Here is a 23968-nt window from a genome sequence, read left to right as displayed (position 1 = left end):
AGTGGAGGTTTCACGAGATCTCGCTCAGGCGAGGCCTTCTCGCCTAAGCGAGACTAGGCGTCGCTCAGAAACAAAAATGGCCGCCTAGGCGAGTTCTCGAGGCAGAACCTTAAGCAAAAGCCCTGTTATTCTCGCCTAGGCGAGACGAGCTCGCTTGAGCGAGATTAACAGGTCTCACCACTGTCAACACACATGCAGTAGCGAAAACAGCCCAGATCAACACCCAAAACACATGCAACTCAGTTTCATTCAATTAAACAGGCTTCTCAAGCTTATAAACATGGAACACACCAACAAGACACCCAACAACAAAATGAACGGTTAAATCTAGTTTCCCTTACCTCTATATTGAGCACCAAAAGCAAACCGATCTGAACTAAGGGGTACTACAGCCCCAGGAATGAGCTGAAACATGGCAAAAGGGACAAAACGAAGTCAAGAAACTTAACCCCAACTTGACCCACGCGTTTTAAATGGAGTGAAGAGGAGAAGGAATGGACTAGGAGCTCTAAAGCTCAGCTTACCTGGAAAAAGAGGGAGTTTTGCTAACTTGAAGACGTAAGGATGGTGTGCCCTAGCAGAGCACCTTGCTTGAGATGAAGAGAGGGAACAGAAGCTGGTTTCTGAAAATGGAACAAAAATGAAGGGGTTAGGGGTCCTACTGAAGGGCTGGCCTTGGGCCTACGAAGAGGCCAGGCCCAAACATACATAAGACTGAAAAATGGGATTTACAATAACTAAAGGTATAATAAAATATATCATTGAAATTCTAAAGAAATAAATAAAAAGAAATATTCTTTCTTCAAAAATAGAGGAATATGTTTTAAAAAATCGGCTGCCTTCATTATAAGGTATTTTATAGTTCGTCCAAATTAAATAGTATGAATATATTTTTCATTAATAAGAACAGAATTTTAAAAGTTTTTAATGATAAAAGGTAAATTTGGCAACTGGTAATATTGAGTTAAAAATTCAGTAAAATAAACTGAATTAGTTGCTTCTATTAGCATGTGGAATTATGTTATAAGTGTCTTACATTAAGAACTAATGCGAGGATTTTAGTTTTTACGAAAAACATAATAATTTATAACTCTTTAACGATTTAATAACAGTAATAAACGTTTATTTCTAACTAAAAAAAAGTTAAATTGTCATCTCTCTTGGTAGGAATTTTTTGTGTGAAAAGCTTCACTAAAAATCATTTACGGAAAACCTAGTTTACTCGAATTGTTATTTTTAGAAGATGGACCAGATGAAAAAAATGAATAAATAAAAGAAGAGAACTAAAAAATTCAGTACTACCGAACGCACCTTAATTTATTTCACAAAAAGAAGCAAAAGGTTAAGAGTGAGATAGTAATACAATTGCCAGTGATGAAGGAGAAAGATTTTTTTTTTTTGGGTCAGCAATAAAATAGCCCAAGAAGGTGATGTGGCTCGATCTGAACCCTTTCGCAAATGTATGGACAAAAATAATTGTGAAGTTTGTGCATGATGTGCTGATTATTGCTAACGTGTCTTCAGTTGAGTACTATTTTGAGTTTGGAGTTTGAATGATTGCGTCTTGCAGTCCCACATCATCCCAGACATTATAGTGTCCCACAAGTGCACATTATTGATGCTTTTGCCGTAGGAAGTCCATGTGCTTGTTTCATCAAGGACCACTCTTCAATGTCAATCGTCCACCATGTAGCCACTACCTATGAAACTGCTTTCTCCATCTTTATGTCCCTTAACATTCAGCATTTCAGATAATCTGCGTTCCAATCTCTTCATTAGAGAAGACGAAACTCCAGAGAAACGGAAAGAAAATTGTAGAACATGAACATGAACATGATGAACATGCGAAGGAACCATACAGTATTAAAGCCATAATTTATATAATCTGCCAGGTTACCACCACCTTCCAAATGGCACGGAGACTACTTACAGGTATGCAATCTTACCTTGCCACTTATTGCACTTATTGCTATGTATCGAGTAAACAGAGAATTAATGTCAGTAAATAGTTGCGAATTAAAATAGATAGGGCAACTGCATGATGAGTTTAAAACCATGCTCAACAATCGAATGCAAAGAATGATCCTTCAACAGTAAAACCAGAGATTCTCGAGGGTTTTTTTTCAAACTGAAACCTACGAACTATGTAATTACAGACCCATATTAGTATTTAACCAAGAAATCATATACACAGGTAAAACCAAATCGATCCCGCTAAATATTACAAAATCCTAAATTTGCATGTGGCAGTCCAAATATAAATTCAGAAGGAAACACCATAAGAATAAATGACACTGCCCTTTAGCTATCTCCCTACTGGCCTACTCTTACTTTGCCTAATGCTTCATGATAAACAGATTCCACCAACACACACAAACCAACCTACAGCTAATCCTTGTGGATGCAATCAGTGTTACAGTCAGCAGTAATTTAATACTACAGGTAACCTAAGTAAATAAAAAAACAAATTTCATGAATCACCACCGGCATCAGCAACTGGATGATCATTGTGTACTTGGCGTACAAACTGCCCTTTGACCCGAGGCCGCTGCTCTGCCAGTCTTTTCCGGCTTTGATATCGAACCTTTACAACAAATTAAGAGTTCTTATTAATAGGATAATCAGCAGAAGATGGTACAGGAGTTTCCAACCTAATTCTAATCATAGATTTACCTTTACCGTAAATACTTTTAAGGTGAAGTAGCATTCTACTAACAGTATCAGTGCTGGTTGAAATACCTTTTTTTCGAAGCATCGCTCTTTCCGCTTCAGTCGAAACTTGGTTAGAGCTGCTTCTCTTTGACTAGTGCGATGAGATTCTGTGCCTCGAGACCCGTCATAATTATGACAAACACTATCACTGAAAACTTCTGGGTTGTTCTTGGATACTATAGCTGAAGTAGCATGCCCATCATTTCCACTGTCCATGCTTCCATACGCACTACTATTGACGTGATATGAAGCATCATGGCATAAACTATAACCAGCACTCTGATCAGCAGCAGGAGAATCACGCCTTTCCTGATCCAAATCAGCGTCTTCCTTTACATTTTGATTAAGACAAGTAGCATCATTGGAACATTCATGATATTGGTCAGAGTTGTGACTTTCAGGATTGGACTGGGAGGAGGTACTTGTGGGAAAGGGAGAACTCTCGTTCTGGCAGACTGGTTTCGGACTCCACACAGGGTGAGGACCAGATGGTGCGTAGAACACTGAAGTGAAAGCATTACCATGTCCCTTGGACTTAAGATCGGAAATAACCCCTGAAACAGGTAACATTCCACATTGACTGTTTGATAATTTTGGCTTAACTTGTCCATGCTGATCAATGACTGTACCGATCATATTCTCCAGGTTTTTATTTGAGCCATCATACTGACAACAATTTCCAGAAGTAGTTCGAGACAATTTATGCGATTCATGAGAATCCCAACTGGGGTTGTTTACTTCTGCGGATGTAATTGATGGTGTTCGAAAAAGAGGGTGCACCAATTTACTATTACTATACCTGCATATAGAAATTGTCACCCACCGTCAGAAAATGTGTAATCGCAAAGAATTATTGCAAGTTGATTTTCTGAAAGGATCACTAGGAAAAATAATTTAGAATGAAAGATTCGATATTGATTTCACATTATCCAAGTGAAAGCTTAAACATGGCCTTAATTTTGGGTGTTGGGGGTTGGGGGAACCATAAGGGTGCAGAAGTTTAACAAAGAGGGGCCAACCTGTATAGTTTAACAAAGTGATTATTTGATCTATAAACTCGAAAATGAACAATCCAATTTATTTTAACAAGCCTCATTGAAGAACTCCTCTTAATGCAGATGACGGTGCACAAAAGCACCCACATTTGTGTGGTCTCTTCAGTATTTAAGGTTTTAGAAGCATAACTATAGGCTCTAAAAGTTTTACCATGATTTGGATCCTTCCATGAGATTATAATAGATCATAGGCTCTCAAAATTATGTTTCACTCCAAATCACCATTTGTTCAGCTGTCACCAATGTTAATATATAACAGCATAAATAAAACTGACAAAAAGACATGAAAGAACATGAGAGAAACAATATAACAAAACTCCACAAAGAACTTTCTTCCACTGGTCAAGATTAGTTTCTTAGGGAAGAAAGATTTTACGGTATCGTAGATGTCAATTAAAGAACTAAAAAGTCACAAGAAAACACAGAACTCACCAAGAAAATGCAGAGGTGTTTGAATGGTTCAATCTTTGAGATTCCTCAGTTGCTTCGCTTGCTTGTTTACATGAACTTCCAGGAAAATCACTTCTTAAAGAAAGTTCCAATTGCGTAACACCATCAAACATGGTTGTATTACCACCATTAAGACTACAGTTTTCATCAGGGTGCTTTGGAAGATTTCCAAATGTTGCAATCAAGTCAATAGCTCCTTTAATAGGTTTCACCCCTTCATCACTGCATCCATGCAACTCAGTACTAATATTAGAATCTCCTATGCCTAAATCAGATTTTAAGATTTCAACCTCAATTTCAGTATCAGCACAGCCATGGCCTTGTTCTAGCCTTAAATCCGCCGATTTAAAAGTTTTGTCGCACCTTGCAGTGTTTGATACAATTGTAATTGAATTATCTGCATTAAATGTTTTAACAGATAGCTCAATAATCAATACGTAAAAACAAGATTAAAAACACATTCATATCCAAATGTAAAATAAAATTAGTATACCTCTTGTTTCATTATCCATCTTTGTTGATTCACTTTCAAATCTGGCAAAATTTTCATGCTTCACCAAATCAATTTTCTTCTGTTTAGAACTTTTCAGTTGGGGCACGTCCTGCATAGTTTCCATGTATGTACTATAAACATCCAAAATTGGCAATGTACAAGTGCTCTAGACAAGAGTTTGCAAAACTTATTGTTACTATGTGAAATTTCACAAGCAAAACCAATCTAGAAAGGATATTTTCTTCAAGTGAAGTGGTTTTGTAAATGCATTGTGCAATAAAATTTAGGTTGCATATCTTTATATGTCACTCAATCCATGCAGAGTGAAAATTGTAGAAAGAATTTCAGATATAAAATATAATTCAATTAAATGTCAATCACTTCACACTCAACAAACCAAACTCCAAGAAAATTGATACTGTAAGAATCACATTAAAAGAAAAATTTGGCAACATTGAGGCAGTGAACTTACTTGAGCCTCGCTTAATCTTTCACTGCATTCGTTGTTTTCCTTAGAGGAGGCCACGGAACCACTAGATTTATTGCTTGCAGAATTGTCTTCGGAGGCAGTTTTAAGATATTTTGGTGAAAATGTTGTATTTAGAGTAGGAGTGCTACTCTGAATGAATAGCATACGGCAGAGAGAGGAAAGAACAAGTAAGTATATGCTAAACATTATAAAAGAAGAAAATAATACAAAAAAATCTCTATAAAAAGATTGAAAAATATGACGTACAGCGTGCCTTCTCCATACATGCTGCCACAAGTTCCCTAGTTCATTCCTCCTAATAGGTTTTATAAGAAAATCAGCTGCCCCTTTTAGCATGCATTTCAACACCATGCTTACAGAATCATGAGAAGACATCACTGCACAGCGATGAAAATAAACCTGAGCCCATTAGCCATTTCTATCTAACATTGAGACTAAAAATACAAATACAAAGTAACAAGTCAACATACTTATGACAGGAATGTTTTTACAAATTTCATGCTCCATGATTAAAGAAAGAAGTGCAAATCCAGATATTGCTGGCAGATCCACTTCAGTTATTATGAGATCTAGCTCGGACGCCTTCATCTTCAACAACTCCCATGCCTTTAATCCGTCTGGAACCGCCATAACTACATGGAAAAAGAAAACTATCCTTAAGTAGTAAAGCATGATAATAATAATGTCTAGCTGAAATTGGATCATCCCTAATGTTTTCCGTTATCAGTTTGTTGAAATAATAAATTGTTGGTTATTCCAACCAAATACAAATACATATATATAACATAATAAACGTTACCAGACTTTCCTTCCCGAAATATAATGCAAACAAATACATCATTTGAAACGAAAGAGGTTGAAATTAAAACAATTGGATTATTCACTTTTTATTCAAAGGATGGAGACAAAAATGGGTACCAAGAATATATAACAACTTACACTGCTTTAACCAACATAACTGCACCCCTCGAGAAACAAAGATTATTGAAACATTACCAAATATACTTCCACTAAAACTAAAATTACAGTGGGAGTCAAGATTTTAAATTGCGGATTACAAATGCAGTTTCATCGTGTTAATTGATATTGCAAAAATTGCCTGTGCTTCTACTGTTGCGTCATCGATGCTCGTGAACTTGTACAGGGTTGCCGCCTTTTTTAAAAACCTTGGTAAAGTAATCACGTTTATTGCGTTTTAAACACTCTAAACATAACGACGAATAAGCCTATGTTTGAATGAAAACAGAGATTCTCATTTTTCATACACTCAGGTCATAATTCATCATAACTGCAAAAACTTACTAAAATTTATCACAAAAAAAAAAAAACAGAAACACATTGACCAACGTATCCATAACGTTACCCGAATCCAACATGAGGAAAATTAAATAGAAGTATTCTCTGGATACCACCGCGGTTATACACGTAACTTAATTCCATAGACCATAATCAAAACGGTAGAACTAAAGAAAAAATTTAGCAAGCGAACGGCAAATAGTTAAATAATACAATGCCGCAAACATCATCCAAAAGAAAATGACATAAACAGCGAAATCGATAACGAGTTCTTCCGAATTAAGAAGAAGAAGAAGCAGAACCTGTGTAACTGCATTTGCGAAGAAGCGCAGCGATGATTTGTCGAGTGGAATGATCAGCTTCTACAAGCAAGACTCTAAGCACCATCCGCGGCAGAAACCTCTCCCACCGAACCACCTCAGCGGAGCGATCGCCATTGTTGCCCGTCCCGGGGTCTTGCATCGTACTACTCAACTCAGCCATTCTCAAACAAAAGCATGCTTCACTCCACGACCAAACAGAAAAAACCCTAATCGGTTACGACGAGGAAGACGAAGAAGAAGAAAACAGAGTAAATGAAATTGACCTCATCACCGTCGTCGTCTTCAGGAGCAACAATAACAACAATAATATTATAATAAACAAAGAGAAAAATGATTTGTTTTGTTTGGAACAAACCCTTCTTCTTCTTCTTTAGTTGCTTCCGATTCTGATTCACTGGTGACCAGCTTTCGCCCACAACCGCGAAAATCGTCAAAAATATCTTCCCACCAAAATCTCCATCCCTCTCACTGGATCATCAAAAGGTGGATCGCTACTCCCATGATGACGTGGCGCAGTTTCCGCCATCAATTATTTTAATATGCAACGCTTGAGGTGATCTTCTGCCACACGTGGGGTCCACCCAATGGACACTTGTCATCCTTATATCCTCTCTCAGGGCCGATATTTTTCTGTACAGTAATATCTGGTTTTATTTTACAATGCTTTGATCTCGTGGTCTACAGACTGACACGTGGAGTCACCAAGATTTAATCTATTTGTTTTTTCATTCTTTCTTTTGTTTGTGAGTCCAGTCACTTTAATACGTTATCCATCATTGCCTTTTCTTCATATTAGTAAAAGTATTCTAATTTAGGTAAAAAAGAATATGCTCAAAATATATTTAAGTAAAAATACGCTGAAAATAAAATTCAACAAAACTAAATTGTTAAAAATTTTGGAAATCAGAAAACAAGAAAAATGAAATATAAAGCAGCTTATCTCCCTTCTTAGTGGTAAAATGAAATAAGGTCATTACAACTGGAGACACCAGCTTAAACTAAAATATTCAGTGTAGTAGTTTTTGAGTACTTCAAAATTATGAGTATTAGGTCATTAATGTGATTTTTTTTTCTTATAAGTGTAAAAGGGATTTTCTTATAAGTGTTAAAAGGATTGTTAATAGAAGTTAAAATCACAAAAGGTGTGATGTCAATTTAGATAAGATGTTTTGCTCTTTTAATTAATTTTCTCTCAACCCATTTTCAGATGAAGATATATAAGGAAATTTTAAACAATAAGTCATGTGTAAAGAATTATAATATTATTTTTCATCTAAAATCTTAATGGATAAATGGGTATTTTTATGTGGTGTTTAATTTGTTTATTTTTATTTCATGTGACATTTTTAACTTATTTGAGTTCCTGAATCATCTTAATACACTTTCATTAATTATAGATGTTATCCAATTTTACTACAACGAGACTCGGTTTGCATGTGTTTGAGATTATCACTAAGATAAATTTGGTTCTAATACCATTATTAGGGTATTTTAGAAGGTGACACTGAGAAGATTTGGGACATTAAGCCATGAGACTTTAAGATAATAGTTATCAAATAGTTATTACCAGGCCGAGTATTAATTAATAGTCAAAACACTTTAGTATGTAACAATCCAAATATCATGATTCACTTTACTTATGCCATGAGACAATTATATCACGTACAACAAGTTGAAGCTCCAACTCAATTTCAACAAGAACTAGCCAGTTGAGAAGATCTAAAGACTAAAAAAGAAGTACTGAAACTTCCTCAACAAGATCTTTCAAGAACACACACAATCACGACACCTTCAAAATCTTTCACAAGATCTAGGACATTGTAGTTCCAATCAGCGAAAATTCTTTAGAGGATGACGAAATCAAGCATTGCCTCAATCCTAACCTTATCCCACACCCAACCTTAATTTAAGCCTTGTAATTCATAAGAAGGAAATAACTTCCAGGAATTTCACATAGAAGAAAACACTCAAATGTTAGTAAAAGTTGAGTCAGACAATAGAGCAACATCAAATAAGAAACATATGGTGGTGGAGAATTTGTGAGTAGTTGTTTGTCATCGAATGTGAGAGAGTTGATGGGAGCAATAAAAGGTGGAGAATTTGGGGGATAAGGTTTTCGATGAATTTAAACCTTATGCCTTCCATGATTTGAGTTATGGTATGAGAGAATTGGAGGGTGAGAAATGGAGGAGGCATGGAGGAGGTGGGGAAAATTGAAAAAAAAAGGGCAAAAGATTTGAGTAGAAATGGAGAGACGGAAGGATCGAAGAAACTAAATGTCTGACACTGACACATATTATTTTCTAACTAGTGTCAACACCAATTTACGAAAAAGATTTCATATTAATTCCTTTTAAATAAATGAAAATTGATTTAAGAATAAAAGATTGAGAGATGAAATTAAATAAACCAATTAAATATTAGAACAAAAAAAAAACCTATTAAGTCATATTAAAAAAACCTTTGCAACCATTATTTCATAATACAAAATTATAAACTTACCTAACAATTCAATAAATATATAGAAACTATATTTTATAAAAGAACAAGTTAACTATAGAAAGCTAAAATTGATATAATGCTCCATTGATAATTGAGTTGAATACATATGTTTTATTATTTAAATTAAAATTAAGAGAAAGTGTTTTTGTCAATTCAAATAAAGGTTACTCAGTTTATATACCTAATTACTATATAATAGACTATTTTGTAAGATTTTTTTTTTTGGATTTTACTTATTTTCATCCAATATTTCTCAGTAGCATGCTTTGCTATCGCGAGTTCTCTGTTAACTAGATATTATAAAATAAAACGTCTTCAATGGTCCAGAAAACACTTTTTCTGTGTTACATGCCACTTTTCATGAAGCAAGGCTACCCACAATATAGTATTAGGATTAGTTTCAAGATTAAAAACAGTCCCATTTCTAAACACACTTACACATGCTACTGTGACCTATAATAAGGCACCTGTTCTTGATGTACCAGCTTTACTCTGAATGAGGTTATTCATGTTCTACTTCACAATGCTCTGCAATATTTGTACTACCAATAGTAGCACTATTTCACCCCATCGTTAAATTCAAAGATCAATTTGACTCAACAACAACACTTTCATATTACTCATTGCAATTTGAAATACAAGAAAAATAGAATAGAATTCACCCATATTTTTGCTGAACTGCCGCAGTGACAGGGTCACCTCACCTCTTCTCTGACCTAACATTTTCTAGTGTAGAAGCCTCGCAAATATGCCTCAGCTATACACACCAGAAATCTTCCTCCTTGAGAAAAACCAAAATTGCTGCCATTGTTATGCAGACACTGAAGCTTCAGTTAAAGGCTCTGTCCTCTCAACACCCTCTTTAACTATTAGTGTTCGACCATAAAATTCCTGCAAGAAAGACCAAACTAAGCAACAAACAGTAACAAATGAAACAAATATCATAAAGTGGTAGAAGCAGATTTTACTGTTCCATTGAGAGACATTGCTGCATCACGTTCCGCCTGAGATTGAAAGGAGAGAAAGGCATAGGCTCGACTTTTCCCTTGTTTAAAATCAAGCATAACTCTAGCACCAACTATATTTCCAAATCTGCTAAAGTGATCTCTCACTTGTTCAGGTCTCATTGTCTTAGGAAGATTGCCAACATACAACTTATGAGAAGATTCATAGTATAAGATTCTCTTGGTGGAAGAGTTCACTTTATTAAAACCCCTTCTTTTAGAATTCACCTCAATTGAAAATCTAACCCTCATTTCGCGCCCACCAACATCCTTCAGTCCAAAACAGAAAAGAAAAATTAAATCAAACACCTAGGCATAATGATTCTAACACAACCAAGGGAGGGAGTGACAGTTTCACAGTACTAACTGATCCATCCAATGTAGCAACTGCATTTCTTGCTGAATATACAGATCCCAGTGTCACGTAACCACACCCCTTACTTTCATTAGTCTCATCATTTCGGCAAACCTGAAGTAAGGCAAGTACAAACACCATAAAGACAAGACCTAATGATGATCCAAACTCTCAGACATAGTACTCACGTATCATTTCTGAAATGTTGACTCAGAATTCAGATTATAATGATAATGACCAGAAACTTTGCTCTATAAACAATTTTCAAATTGGCCAAGCAAAATTTGACAATTAAAATCTTGTAACCTATTATATAAGCACAGATACTTCTTCCCTATGTTACACTTGTCAGACACTCCTGATTAGGTGTTCAATTGCAAAATTATATTTTTCTAACTAGCCTTATTCACAATTTAGAAATGCCACCTTATTTCATGTTTTCGAAAAAACTATAAAAGAACAAACAGGAATGAAAGTGACATTTTTTAATTATTTTCCTTCGGATAATACATAAACCAAAATTAAAAACAAAAATACCAGACATGTTTTTCCTGAATAAATTGGACGAGCTAATTCATAATGAAAAAACAAAATTAAAAAACAGAAACAGAAGCTAAGAGGGTAACCTCAACAGATAGAATGGTCCCATATGGCCTGAACAAGTCAAGCAAGTATGCTGCATCACAGCTTCTGGGGAGGTTGCACACGTACACTTCACACGATTTTCCAAGCCTTTCGTTATCTTCTTCATCCACAAAACCATCACCTTTTTAGGGTAAACATATTCTTCTCCATTAATCCGTTCTCCAACCACCTCCCTAGTTTTCCTCTGCGGAGAGAAAGAAGACGATGAAGAAGGTTCTAGAGATGTGCGGGAACGCCTTGGAAGCCCAAAATGTAAAACGAATCGTTTCACTTGGGGTTTGTACAGGTTGAAGGGTAGCACATAAGAAGAAGAAGAAGAAGAAGACGGTGTAAGAAAAGTGTGAAAAAGGGTGTGTGGCATTTTTTTTTTTTGGTTTTGCTTTTATCCACCCAAAAAGAAAGGGTGAGAAGTGCAGTAGATAGAACAGAGGATAACAAATTAAGCTCGCGCCTAAGTTATACCACTGTCTCAAAAACCTAAGTAAAGTGTACAGAATAAAAACTAAAATCTAATTTGAAAATTGTTTTAATTGACAAAATTGTTTTTCAGTGATAATTTATGAATATTCATTTTTTTTTTGTATTTTTGAATTAAAATATTAAATGTTATTTAGGTTTAAATATGTTTGTGATTTTTTTAGCATTTTGTTTTCTAATTCTCTTGTCATTGTGGTTAGGTTTCATCTGATATTCGAGTAACAACTTCTCTCATGTTAAATTAATATCAAATTAAAATGATAAAATTTTATATTACAAATATTAAAATTATAAAAAAATGTTATGGAAATTATCAATGTATTGAATATATATTAATATCTATTGCGAGTGGTGTCCAAATTTAAACATAAAATAATTTTAAAATAACAATATTAAATAAGATTATGTTTGTGAAAAAAAAAACATAAGAGATTAAATTATGGTTTTCAAAAAAGCATTTTGCACTCAATAAGTACTGTATCCAAAACAATCTATAATAAATATAAATCATAACTTCTTTATTATTAAAAATGGCATAAACGATGGCCATTAAACTAAAAAATCTTCCATAAAAATCTCTTGCAAACAAGTTTGCGTAATCATTATAGACCTTTAATCACATATTTGTAGTGATTTTGACAACAATTTAACATTTATTAGTAAAAATGCGTTTGGTTTTATACTGACATAATACAGACAGGAATGCAAATAATGACATGTTTGGCTTTCACTAATTTATAAGGAAAAAAATTGGATTTTTCGAAAAGATCCACAACAGAGAACAACACTGAGTCACTGGAAGCATTGATCCTATCTATATTAAAGTTCTATGGAATTTCACCATTAAATTGATAGAAAGCAAGAGAAAAGAGAAACAACAAAAGTTTTATTATACAGCATTGGTAGAGGCTATAATCTATAATGAAGATTGTCATCATTCTTGACATTAGTTCAACAAACAATGATAAATGTAAGACACATAAAACCAAGTTTCCAACCTAAAGAACAAATCCTGTTTATATTAGACATTGTGTAACATTTCATAACTAATTAAGCATGAGAAAAGAACACTGATACAAAACTGAAAGTTGAAAGAAAGAAAGAAAGAAAAGATTAGACTTGAGCAGTGCCTTCAGTGAATTTTGGATCCTCACATCTATACCTTCCATCTGGACCAATTCCAAAGCCTTTTGGATCAGCAAACACATTCTCCAGAAGCTGACTACGTGGTGGAAGAGGGCTATTGTCTGCAAACTCAACTGCATCATCAAGAATCTCGTCGATTTTCTTCTCTATGGCCTTCAATTCTTGCTCACTGGCTAAATTGTTCTCAAAAAGGTATTGTTTCAGTGCAGTGATGGGGTCCCTACCAGCATAGTGTTCCTTCTCAGCTGTCAGAGCAGAAAAGAACTTATAATTAGTAACTATTATGACTTATGAGCACCAGATACGCAAAAATCAAAAGAATTTATCAAAGCTTATGCAAACTCATCACGAAATAAAAATGTAGTCACCTAACTAGACATATGTAAGTACAAAACATAGTTATTATTTATGAGAACATCTTAAAAGGATACCCATTTACCATGCTAGAACAACTAAGAACCTGAAACCATCATATTTCAGTGCAATTTGTGACATTAAGGCAGAAAAGAGACTGCAGAAACAACTGAAATCAAACTTAATAAACTCTATCGGACGATAGTTTCACCTGTCAGACAACCAGATTGTTGTCGTCCAGCAGATGAAGTGTCATCTGGCAGGAAACTATAGTCTTATAGTCTGATAGAGTTTATCAATCAGAATATGCATACCCTTACACGAATTGGTTCAGTATTCACACACGTATTTTTCTTTAAGTCAAGATCATTTTTAAAATTCTGTGTATACTCTCAGCCAGGTTAATAACACTTCTTCTCTATTCTACAACCATTGGCTTTAAAACTGTTGGTTTTCTTTTAATAAAAATGTACTGTATGAGCGAAGCCTAAACAAAACTGAAAATGTTATCCCAAATTTCAGAAAAAATAACTAAAGTTTGAGAAATTGGTTGTTTAGGCCATATTTCTCTTCAGTAAGTATAATACCTCTTCACACTGTTAACAAAATTTGGAATGCATGACCACCTCCATCAATTAATATCACTAATCTAAGACCAAGTTGAGCAAACTATATGGCAAAGTAAATTTGTAATGATTATACAAAGTGCACTGAAGATAAATACCACAAGAAGTGCAAAGGAACATCAACATACACACCTCAAAATTAAGAACTACGAAGAGAAGAAATTATCCAAGTAAATGCTCACCAGGGTCACGAAGCTCATCAGGGTCAGCCAATGAATGTCCTCTAAATCTATAGGTCTCACATTCCACTAGGGTTGGTCCCTCTCCCCTTCTAGCCCTTTCAATTGCCTCCTTTGCCACCTCTCTGACCTTCAAAACATCCATTCCATCAACATGAATCCCCGGCATTCCAAACGCTGGTCCTTTCTTCCATATCTGAGGATCTGAAGTTGCTCTGAGATGAGACATCCCAATAGCCCACAAATTATTCTCCACCACAAACACAATTGGCAATTTCCACAGAGCAGCCATGTTCAGACATTCAAAGAATTGTCCATTGTTACAAGTCCCATCTCCGAAGAAAGCCAGTGTCACCTGATCAGCATCTGCCTCATTCAGCACCTCCCTTCTGTACTTGCTCGAAAATGCAGCCCCAGTGGCCACCGGAATTCCTTCACCAATGAATGCAAAACCACCGAGCATGTTGTGCTCTTTTGAGAACATGTGCATTGAACCGCCCTGGCCTCTGCAGCATCCTGTTGCCTTTCCAAACAGTTCACTCATTACAGCTCTAGAGGAAACCCCCTTACTCAATGCATGAACATGGTCTCTGTAGGTGCTCACTACATAATCCTCCTTCTTCAGAAGCTTGATGAACCCAGTTGACACAGCCTCTTGGCCATTGTACAAGTGAACAAAACCAAACATTTTGCCCCTGTAATACATCTCAGCACACTTGTCCTCGAAGAACCTCCCTAGTATCATGTCTTCATAGAGCTCCAACCCTTCCTCTTTGGTAATAAGCTGCACTCACAAATCCAGACAAAAGCAATAATCTCAAAACACTTACTCCCAAACAAAAAATTTCCAAACTTACATATTTTAGCAGTAGCACAACACCAACAAGTTTCATTAATCTGAACTTCTGAAGCCAGTTGGACAAATAACACACAAAACTAAAACCCACATAAAATAGGACAAAACTTAACCGCATCGCAATTCCATAGATGTTTTTTTTTAGTTGCTTTTCAACCATAATTGAAGTTTCACGTAGCTAATTCACGTCATAAAAGTTTCCATGAAAGGTAAAAAAACACGGACTACTTTATTAATTGAGGTGAAACTCCAATTCTAATTGAAGAACAACGCCAAGTACACTTGCAGAACTGCATCTAATCTAAGTTTTGTGCTGTAAACTATAAAAATATAACCAGTGTGTCGAACCGCACATCTGAAAACATCAACCCATATAATAAATTAATAAAAAGAAACATTGGCATTTGAATCAAGCAGCTCATAAGCAAACCGGATCCAATTCCAGTGAACTCAAATGAATGAAAAATTTGAGATTTCCAACCCAAACCAAGAGTATTGTAAAAAGAATAAACAGCAACCCAAATAATAATTTATAGGAAAACAATTAACATTTGAATCATCCAGTTCAAAAATTCAACTGGGTCCAACTCCAATGAGCTAAACAGAATAAAAAACGGAACTTTTTTTTCTTATTTTCACCAAACCCATGTCACAGAACCAACACCCATTTAAGCAGGGATATTTCAATGAAGAAAGAAGGAGAAAGGGTCACCAGATTGGAGGTTTGGTGGAGAAGAACATCAGCAACAGGGGTAGAAGCACGGGTTTGGGCACGAGGCTTGGCAAGAGCAGTGAAGCGAAGAAGCTTGCGAGTGGATCCAAGAAAAGAGGAAGAAGGGTTGGTTTTGGAGTGGTCGGAGGAGAAAGAGAGAGGCTTGTCATTGGATCTGGGGGTGGTGGAATTGAGAGGGAGAGGAGAGGGTGCGAACTTGGTTGCAGTGAAAGACATTTTGGTGTCCCTGCAACAAAACGCCAAATGGAATCAGTGTGACGAATTGAGGCGAAAAGGAAGCAAAAAAGTGGGGTTTATTATAGAAGAGAAGAGAAGTAAGAGAAACAAGGAAGTAAGTAACAGGGGCGGAGGTAACGAGGGAGTGAGACTTGGAGATAACCGTCTTTGAGGTTGGGTTGAGTGAGGGACACTTGCTTTATGCCTATGTATGTACTTGTCTACTCTCATTGCAAACAAATATTAATGAATACCACAAAATCCAACCAACTTTTCCTACATTCACAAATTTAAGCTTCCTTTTTTTAATGAGTTTTATGGCCATCTTTTACAAGATGTTTGGTTGTGAAGATGGGAAGGATGTGAGGAAAAAACTAAAATGGCACATGGGTCGGAGAAGAAAAGAACAAAATTTTTAAAATTCTAGTTTTTTTTTTTATATATTTTTAAGTCACTTGTTCTCTTGACCTTTTCATCCAAACATCTTCAATTTTTATTATATTTTTCATCGATTTTTATCTTTTTTTTTTTTCTCATTTACACCATTCAAAACACTGATCATATAGTATATTTTTATTGTTATTGTGATGAAACATTTATTTTTGATTCAAAATTTATATGTTTAACCTCGGTGAGAATGACATTGTAGAAAGTAAAAAATAAAATAAAAATCTTCAGAAAAAACTTTTTTTCTCCAAAACATATAACAAAGTTTTTAACACCCTCGTTTCCTTGTTTTAATTATCATTTTACTATCTTAGCAATATAGTCCTATTTTTATTTTTTAAAATATAAATATATTGATGATATAACTTTTTTATCTTGTTATTATGAACTGTGATATATGTTTAGATTATTGATTTATATAATATTTATTTTAAGATCATTTTAATTAGATAACACCGAAAAAGTAATTACTTACATGTAAAAATTTATTTGTTTATAGGGACAGATAAATGTTGAATAAATGTTTCTTTGGAATAACTAAAATATAATTTTTTAATAGTATTAGTCGATAAATTAAAAATTATAAAGCTTAGTGGTATAAATGCAATAACATCATAATTTTTTTATAAAACGAATTCTCCAGCGAAATATTAATATATTTTTTAAAAAAGTTACACGAAATCACTTTTCTTCTAAAAGAAAGCAAAGAATTTCTGTGTGAAAATAGATGTTTCATTCAAAGGTTAATTGAGTTATAAATTTAATTATTAAAATAACATTAAAGTTTATTATAATCATATTAGTTAAAATTTGTGTCACATTTTATTAACTTTGTGTTACATTATTTATAAGTATTATTTTGATTAAAGTTTATTGAGGTAAATTACGTGTATATATATATATATATATATATATATATATATATATATATATATATATATATATATATATATTTTGTTTGTTTGTTTTGAAGTTTGTAATTTTTATTCTTAAAAGACATATAAAATAAGGATTTGTCTTGATACATTCAACAATATTATAAATGATTTAGAAGTTAAGGTTATAGTATAGCTTAAATATATTTTTCTTTTTTAATTTTTCAAAAAGTTTTTAAGAAAAAGTAAAAATAGACTATACTTCAAATATAATAATTAATTATAACGATATATTTATTAAAGATGAAATAGTCAATACTAATATGACTGAAATAATAAGTTAGTTAGTTTGTAAATTTTATTTAACAAGTTAGTTTGTAAAATTCTGTTATGATGTAGTTAATTTTTCTCAAATAAATGTCTAAAATAAATTTATTTTTATCCTAAATCTCGAAACTGATCATAATAAATTATTAGTAGTCGTGTAAAGTGGTTTTTCCTTTGACTTTTGCTTTAATATATAAGAAAAGAGTGGTATAAGATTTACATTTTAATAATATTTTATTTATATTTAACTTTTAAAATTAAAAAATAATTTTTTTAATGTTATGATCTAAAAGTTTATTTCGAACTCATTGATATCATATTAGCATTTAATAGTATTTAAATCTTAAGGTATTAACCATTAGTGATACCTAGGAGCTAACATGGAAATCTTATGGTACATTTTTATAATAAGTGAAAAGGCTTTGGATTATTTATTATTATTATTATTATTTTAATTGAAATAATTGTTGAAATAAGCATTGAAAGTTGGGTAGGAGAGAGAATATTGGAAATGGAGTGAATAAAGTTACAAGAAAGTATGAAGACATTGAATGATAATGTGAACCTCATTTACATGGCCACGTGGCAAAGCATTTATGAAAATAATCCAAAGTCTTTTTCATCATCTTCACAATACTTATCCATACATTTTTTTTTTTCAAATAGAAATGGATTGTTAAGATTTTACACCACTTAAAATAATGGTTACTAATATTAAAACAAAATGGCATGCAATGTTTTCATTTGTTATTTATCTGTTTATAGTATAAAGCAAATATATGTAAACAGGTGTTATTTCTTAACAATTTGGCTTAAATATATTTTTGATACTCATTTTTGTAGTGTTTGTTGTGGATGGTCCTCATTTTGACAGAATGTTTAAAATGGTCCTTATTTTTACCGAATGTTTAAAATGGTTCTCATTTTCGCAATTCGTGTTTTATTTGGTCATTTTCTGTAACGTCGTTTAAATCATTAACGGAACATTGTACATGTGACACGGTTTGTATTAGGGTGTGTTACGTGTATTGTACAAGTGTGGTAATTAGATATTTGGGGATAAATAAGTGAGCTAGGTTTTGGTAAGGAATGTTTGGACAGTTGGTGAGTTTTGGCAATCTTGTTCCTTCATTCCCAATTGGTGTTACTGCAATATTCTTCTTCCTGCAATCCCATTATATAGATATGTTACGGTCCTAATCTTCGTGCACTGTTGGTGGTTCAACGAGAAATGGATTAACCCCGAGTTGTAGCTGCGGAGAGATGACATCTTTGAGGATGGCAAGAACTCCAAAGAATATTGGTAGAAAATTTTGGGTACAATCTGTTTTTATTTTTGTGTTAATAATAAATTGGTTTTAATTTTTGGTTTATTGATTTACAGAGTGGTGGTTCCAATAATGTGGACTGTAACTTTTTCAAATGGTGGTGTTGATGAAAAGGATGTCATCATCATGACACAAATGAGGCAAATTAATGATGGAGAAGTCATTGAAGGTTGTTGAGAAGAGGCTGCAATTAGTGATAAGGTTCACTTGTGTTGTTATTGTATTAATCGTACTGTTATTGTGTGTAATCTTTTAAAGTCCAATCTATTTTGTACTATTGTTAAATGAAGAAATGAATTAGTTTGATTATGTTGATATTAGTCCCAACATGTTCAAAATGACATCTTAATATGAGCATTGAAGTAAGTGATATTGATCTAAGCTTGCGAAAAATTAAATTGATCTAAGTCTGGAAGAAGTTAAATTCATAACGTTAATTCATCCTGATCAAAATGCACTACATCAATGTTTGGCAAAAGTGAGATTGAACGAAGTTTAAGGAAAGTCAAAATGCAGTACATCAATAATGAATTCTACATAAGAAATTCCAAAAAATAACTAAGACGTTTGTAGTTGCTATCATGGCCTCCTCCTAATCTGTAATTTCATGCTAAACTGTTGAGATGGTTTTTCTGGTGTTGGTAGTGGTGTTGCTTGACTCTCCACTTTGGTGGTTGAGTTGTTTGAGTTTCAGTCGTTGGTGCATTCTCAGCAGTTTCAGCAGTTGGTGCATTCTCAACAGTTTGGGGATCTGGAATCGAAAGACAAATAAACCCTAAAATAGAATTACGAAAACCCTAACCCACGAGCAAACACAACCCAGAAAATCCTAAACCCACTTACCTCGTTGATGATGATTAATTGGAAAATTGAGATGAAGAGCGCAATTGCAATCCAATGATGAAATGACAAGTATTAGTTGCTTCCTCTGCAAATCCGAGTTCAAGAAAGGCGAAGATGAAAAAATTTCTCTAATTGCAAAATTTCCCCTAAATTGAAAAATTAACGTTAATTAACCACCTGTACAGTACACGTAACACACCTTAATACAAACTGTGCCACCTGTACGATGCTCCATTAATGATTTAACGGCGATACAGAAAAGAAGCAAATAAAACATGAATTGCGAAAATGAGGACCATTTTAAACATTCGGTACCATTTTAAACATTCTGTCAAGATTAGGACTATCCGCAACAAACACTACGAAAATGAGGACCAAAAAGGTATTTAAGCCTAACCATTTTTATTACGAATTTGAATTGTAAGTGTTTTTAGTGAAAATATATTTTAAATATCTAACCAAATTTAAATATGATTAAGTTTTTCCTTATTTAGATTCTTAACGTTTCATAATTTTCAACTTCGATTATGATTTTTCTTTGAGATTTTATAAATTTAAAGGAATATATTATTTGAATAGAAATTCTGTAAGTAAAATTTAACCACTTTTATTGTTTTTGTAATTTTTTTTTGTTCTTTTTTTGATATATTTTATTGATTTTGTAATTTTGTGATCAATAAGAAACCTTTTAGAATTTTGAAGAAAGGACAAGAATTTATTTAAATAATAGAAGAATTGTAAAAATAATAAACATTAATTAAAGTGAATTAATCATAAAGTATTGTACAAAAAGTTATTGCAATGAAAAAGAAATTGAATGATCAAATAATAAAATAATTTGAAAATAAATGAATAAGACAGTATACTAGATCTAGGTTCAATAAAGTATAGTAAAGCAAAAATAATTAAAAGGAAAGTGAAGTGTATAACCAATTGAAAACATTAACAAAAATAAAAAGTAAAAGAATATAGTATTTCGTGATCGTAACGTTATAAAAATTAATTATATGTGTACTATATTTTCTCATTACAATTTTTTTTGAATGTTTTATCTTATATTATTTAGGAATGTTAAAATAAGTTAACTTGATTTATACATTTTAGCTTACCACATGTTGAGTTAAAAATGAGTAAATTTAACCAAATTTATTTTATGATAAGTAAAAAGTTTTGTAATATTGTTCAATATATTATTGATTGATGTGTTAAGTGGGTTGACTCACTAACCCGTCTAAAAATAAAAATATAATTTGTCATTCTTTTTGTTAACTTACGAATCTTATATTAGAAAAGTGGAGAAAAAATGCGTAGAAACAACAGAGGAGTGACAAAAGAGCGGGAAAGTGCACAAAGAAACTCCAGAGGAGCACAAAGGAGCGTTAAACCACAGGAATGCGCACAAAAGAATGTAGGGGAGCACGAAGCATCAATGGAGGACCAAATCAGAGGTGACCGAATGAAGATAAAATCAAACAACCACCCATTTGGGAAGAGGCAGTGGTGGTTAGGAGTCAAAGAAAAAAATCTTGTTTCCTATCCTTCCCGGATCCTTCTATTTATACTCTAAATTTGACTCATAACAAATCAATTATGTGTTATTATTTTATTTTTAAGTACTTATGTATTGTAACACTTTAAAAATCACACTATCAATTATACTGTGATTTCATCAAAAAGATTCATACAAAACTTATGTCAATGCAAAATACAATTTTTAAAAATTAATTATAAACTTTTATTCCCTAGATGTTCTTTCTACACTAATACCTATATTTACTTGTGTACATAATATAATCATCAAAGGTCACACCACAACAACAATTCAAAGGTAGGCTATTTAAACATAGTTTTGACTTAAGAAAATATGTGTAAAGAAAACATTGTAATTAGATATCCAAAACCAATTCAATAATATTAAAAAAACCATAAAGATCACACATGAATCTTATTCATCAAAGATATTCAGCCAACGAAATATCAACTTATGCCTTTCAAAAGACTCATATTATGTATGTCCTACTAGAGACTAACATCAATTCAATTTAAGACATGGATTTACAAGCGAACTCATGAATCATAAATCAGGATAAGTTCATCATAACCCAAATCACATGTCTACATGTGTCACAGTGTGTGAAAACACTTCCCTCAATTTCTCACCACCACATATCTTAATATACTCAATAAATCTACAAGATATTCGTTGAAATTAGGATAAGTTTATCACTATCTAAGTCGCACATCTACACATGTCACAATGTGTGAGAACTTCTACCTTAATTTCTTACCCACTGATATCTTAATATATGTGACTTAGACCATATGTGAAGTTAGGGGATCTATGTTACACCATAGGTGTCAATAATTAATTAAAAACTAAAATAATTGTTCACATATCATCCATATGTATGACATCAAATTCATACGAATTTCACCAATCTCAATGAGCATCGTAATATAATATAACTCTTTCAAACAAAACCAAATTTCAAGAATACAATTTCTAAACAATTTCAATCATTAATCCAAACCATAATTTGATCAAACATCATTCATTAGTTATTTAAAATAAAATTTGTTCTCTTAACTCAAAGTATACATGTTTAAACCCAAATCAGTTTCATAAACAATCATAAAGAAATATTCTATAATTCACATGTATAATATAGTCATGAGATCAACATATAATAAAAGTGTTAAATTCAAAACATGTTAAACAATAATTTATTATAAACGTAACAACATTCAAGTTCAAGAATTGAAACTTTTTCTCGACCAACCACAATCCCTACATACAACATAAAAAATCTAATTTCTAAGTCACCTTCTTTCACATACAAATAATTTATCTCATGGTTATATAAAAGAATTTAAATAGCTTCTTACTTGAAGTGTGCAACTTTAAAGAAATTTTCAAAATCAAATAATAAGATTATTCCAAAATTTAGAGATAGAGTAAATATCCAAACATAAATTTTAGTATGTCATAAAAAAAAAATTAAAATGATTACTTTTTCTCGATTAACCCTAATATGATTAATGGAAATGTAATATGAAAAAGAGAGAACAAACAAATTTTCCTTTTCAAATATACACTAGATGTTTTGGATAACAAAGGTAATTAAGCATATAATATTATAATTACATAAATACTAAGAAATAGCTTCAAAAAATAGTAAATAAATTTTACATATACATAGATAAGTATAAATTATATACGGTAATTGTATGATATTTACTATAATTGAAGAGGGAAAGAAGCATGGAAATGCTTCAAATTGTGATCAATTTTATAACTATAAATAATGAGTAACATGAATGGTTTTGATCAAACATTGTTGGGTCCATAGCTCAGTGGTAGAGCATTTGACTGCAGATCAAGAGGTCACCGGTTGGGCCCTTAATTTTGTTTTACTTCCAAAAAGCTCAATTTTATTTATAAAAATAAGTCCCCTTTAAAATCAAAATTGGGTCCATAGCTCAGTGGTAGAGCATTTGACTGCAGATCAAGAGGTCACCGGTTCGAACCCGGTTGGGCCCTTTTTATTTTTAATTATGTTTTATACCCAAAAAGTTAATTTATGTGCATAAATTCGGCCATTATTTGACCCCATCATATCTTACAAGGCCCTTTTTATTTTTAATTATGTTTTAATATACCCAAAAAGTTAATTTATGTGCATAAATTCGGCCATTATTTGATCCCATCATATCCTACAAGAAAGTATTACGCAACTGGAGCATTTTATGCCATTTTTTGCAATTAAAACTCCGGGTGCCCGACACTTTCTGGTTATAAACATTTACCATGTTCTGCGTTTAATAATAATAACTATGAATTTATAGACATAAAGGATAAATTATAAACGCAAAATACAAATTCGTTAAAATATTACGTCTTTATTTTTTATATTCCGTACATTTTCTTTCATTTTACCCCACTTCCAATGATCAGCTCTTTCCTCAAGTATACACAATACTTGAACTAGCTACAATTCCGAATTACAAGTAGCTCATAATTTTGCCCTATTATGTACTACAGTTTATGTGAAGAAAAGTATGTAGATCTCGGTGCTTCCAAGAAAATATTACGCACAACTTGAGCATTTTAGGACATTTAGTTCAAGTGAAACTTAGGCTAAAATAACAATCATCGCCGATGCCACTCTCATCCCAACAATATAAAAACTACATGGTGCGGCAAATAAAATGAACGATGCTTGTTTGAGAAGAGAG

At 32.8% G+C, this 23968-nt stretch overlaps 3 protein-coding genes, 1 long non-coding RNA gene and 1 other non-coding gene across 7 annotated transcripts; 2 read left to right on the top strand and 3 right to left on the bottom strand.

The window, feature by feature from the left end:
* Nucleotides 1-1632: 1632 nt before the first annotated feature.
* Nucleotides 1633-3635, top strand: LOC114166714. Its single transcript, XR_003600013.1, has 3 exons — nt 1633-1932; nt 2358-3275; nt 3358-3635. It is a non-coding gene; the product is annotated as an uncharacterized LOC114166714 (long non-coding RNA).
* Nucleotides 2081-7334, bottom strand: LOC114166712 (two-component response regulator-like APRR3). Of its 3 annotated transcripts, none has more exons than XM_028051490.1 (9): nt 7175-7334; nt 6799-7025; nt 5671-5832; nt 5447-5577; nt 5183-5329; nt 4711-4819; nt 4200-4614; nt 2740-3511; nt 2081-2584 (listed from the first exon to the last, which is right to left on the bottom strand). In XM_028051490.1, exons 2-9 carry the CDS (start codon nt 6977-6979, stop codon nt 2471-2473), a joined length of 2031 nt encoding a protein of 676 aa, XP_027907291.1. In that variant the 5' UTR covers nt 6980-7025; nt 7175-7334; the 3' UTR covers nt 2081-2470. The 3 variants fall into 3 exon arrangements, with proteins under 3 accessions (XP_027907291.1, XP_027907292.1, XP_027907293.1); XM_028051491.1 differs by having other exon boundaries at nt 6799-6996; nt 7175-7292; XM_028051492.1 differs by lacking the exon at nt 7175-7334 and adding an exon at nt 7083-7101 and having other exon boundaries at nt 6799-6996.
* A 2385-nt stretch (nt 7335-9719) lies between these two features.
* Nucleotides 9720-12520, bottom strand: LOC114165634 (RNA-binding protein CP33, chloroplastic). The gene is made up of 5 exons (XM_028050209.1): nt 12490-12520; nt 11307-11446; nt 10693-10794; nt 10290-10595; nt 9720-10212 (listed from the first exon to the last, which is right to left on the bottom strand). The coding sequence occupies exons 1-5, from the start codon at nt 12518-12520 to the stop codon at nt 10132-10134; spliced, it is 660 nt and encodes a 219-aa protein (XP_027906010.1). The 3' UTR covers nt 9720-10131.
* A 146-nt stretch (nt 12521-12666) lies between these two features.
* LOC114166848 (pyruvate dehydrogenase E1 component subunit alpha-3, chloroplastic-like) lies at nt 12667-16114 on the bottom strand. Its single transcript, XM_028051713.1, has 3 exons — nt 15676-16114; nt 14111-14891; nt 12667-13193 (listed from the first exon to the last, which is right to left on the bottom strand). Exons 1-3 carry the CDS (start codon nt 15910-15912, stop codon nt 12916-12918), a joined length of 1296 nt encoding a protein of 431 aa, XP_027907514.1. The 5' UTR covers nt 15913-16114; the 3' UTR covers nt 12667-12915.
* A 7087-nt stretch (nt 16115-23201) lies between these two features.
* On the top strand, nt 23202-23273 carry TRNAC-GCA. Its single transcript has one exon. It is a non-coding gene; the product is annotated as a tRNA-Cys (tRNA).
* The last annotated feature ends 695 nt before the right edge of the window (nt 23274-23968 follow it).

This window comes from Vigna unguiculata, chromosome 10 (genome assembly GCF_004118075.2).
Source record: "Vigna unguiculata cultivar IT97K-499-35 chromosome 10, ASM411807v1, whole genome shotgun sequence".
In the NCBI taxonomy this organism is placed as follows: Eukaryota; Viridiplantae; Streptophyta; class Magnoliopsida; order Fabales; family Fabaceae; genus Vigna; species Vigna unguiculata.
The sequence above is the reverse complement of the archived record's forward strand: the minus strand, read 5'-3'. Positions and strand labels throughout refer to the sequence as shown.

Coding starts and splice junctions, on each gene's coding strand:
- LOC114166712 (XM_028051490.1), bottom strand. CDS start 6,979: ATGGCTGAGTTGAGTAGTACGATGCAAGACCCCGGGACGGGCAACAAT. Junction 5,330..5,446: donor ATGTATGGAGAAGGCACGCT/GTACGTCATATT, acceptor CTATTCATTCAG/AGTAGCACTCCTACTCTAAA. Junction 4,820..5,182: donor AAAGATTAAGCGAGGCTCAA/GTAAGTTCACTG, acceptor GAAACTATGCAG/GACGTGCCCCAACTGAAAAG.
- LOC114165634 (XM_028050209.1), bottom strand. CDS start 12,520: ATGTCATTATTTGCATTCCTGTCTGTATTAT. Junction 10,596..10,692: donor TTGCTACATTGGATGGATCA/GTTAGTACTGTG, acceptor TTTGGACTGAAG/GATGTTGGTGGGCGCGAAAT. Junction 10,213..10,289: donor CAATGTCTCTCAATGGAACA/GTAAAATCTGCT, acceptor TCTTTCTTGCAG/GAATTTTATGGTCGAACACT.
- LOC114166848 (XM_028051713.1), bottom strand. CDS start 15,912: ATGTCTTTCACTGCAACCAAGTTCGCACCCTCTCCTCTCCCTCTCAAT. Junction 14,892..15,675: donor TCCACCAAACCTCCAATCTG/GTGACCCTTTCT, acceptor TTGTGAGTGCAG/CTTATTACCAAAGAGGAAGG. Junction 13,194..14,110: donor TGATGAGCTTCGTGACCCTG/GTGAGCATTTAC, acceptor CTGCTCTGACAG/CTGAGAAGGAACACTATGCT.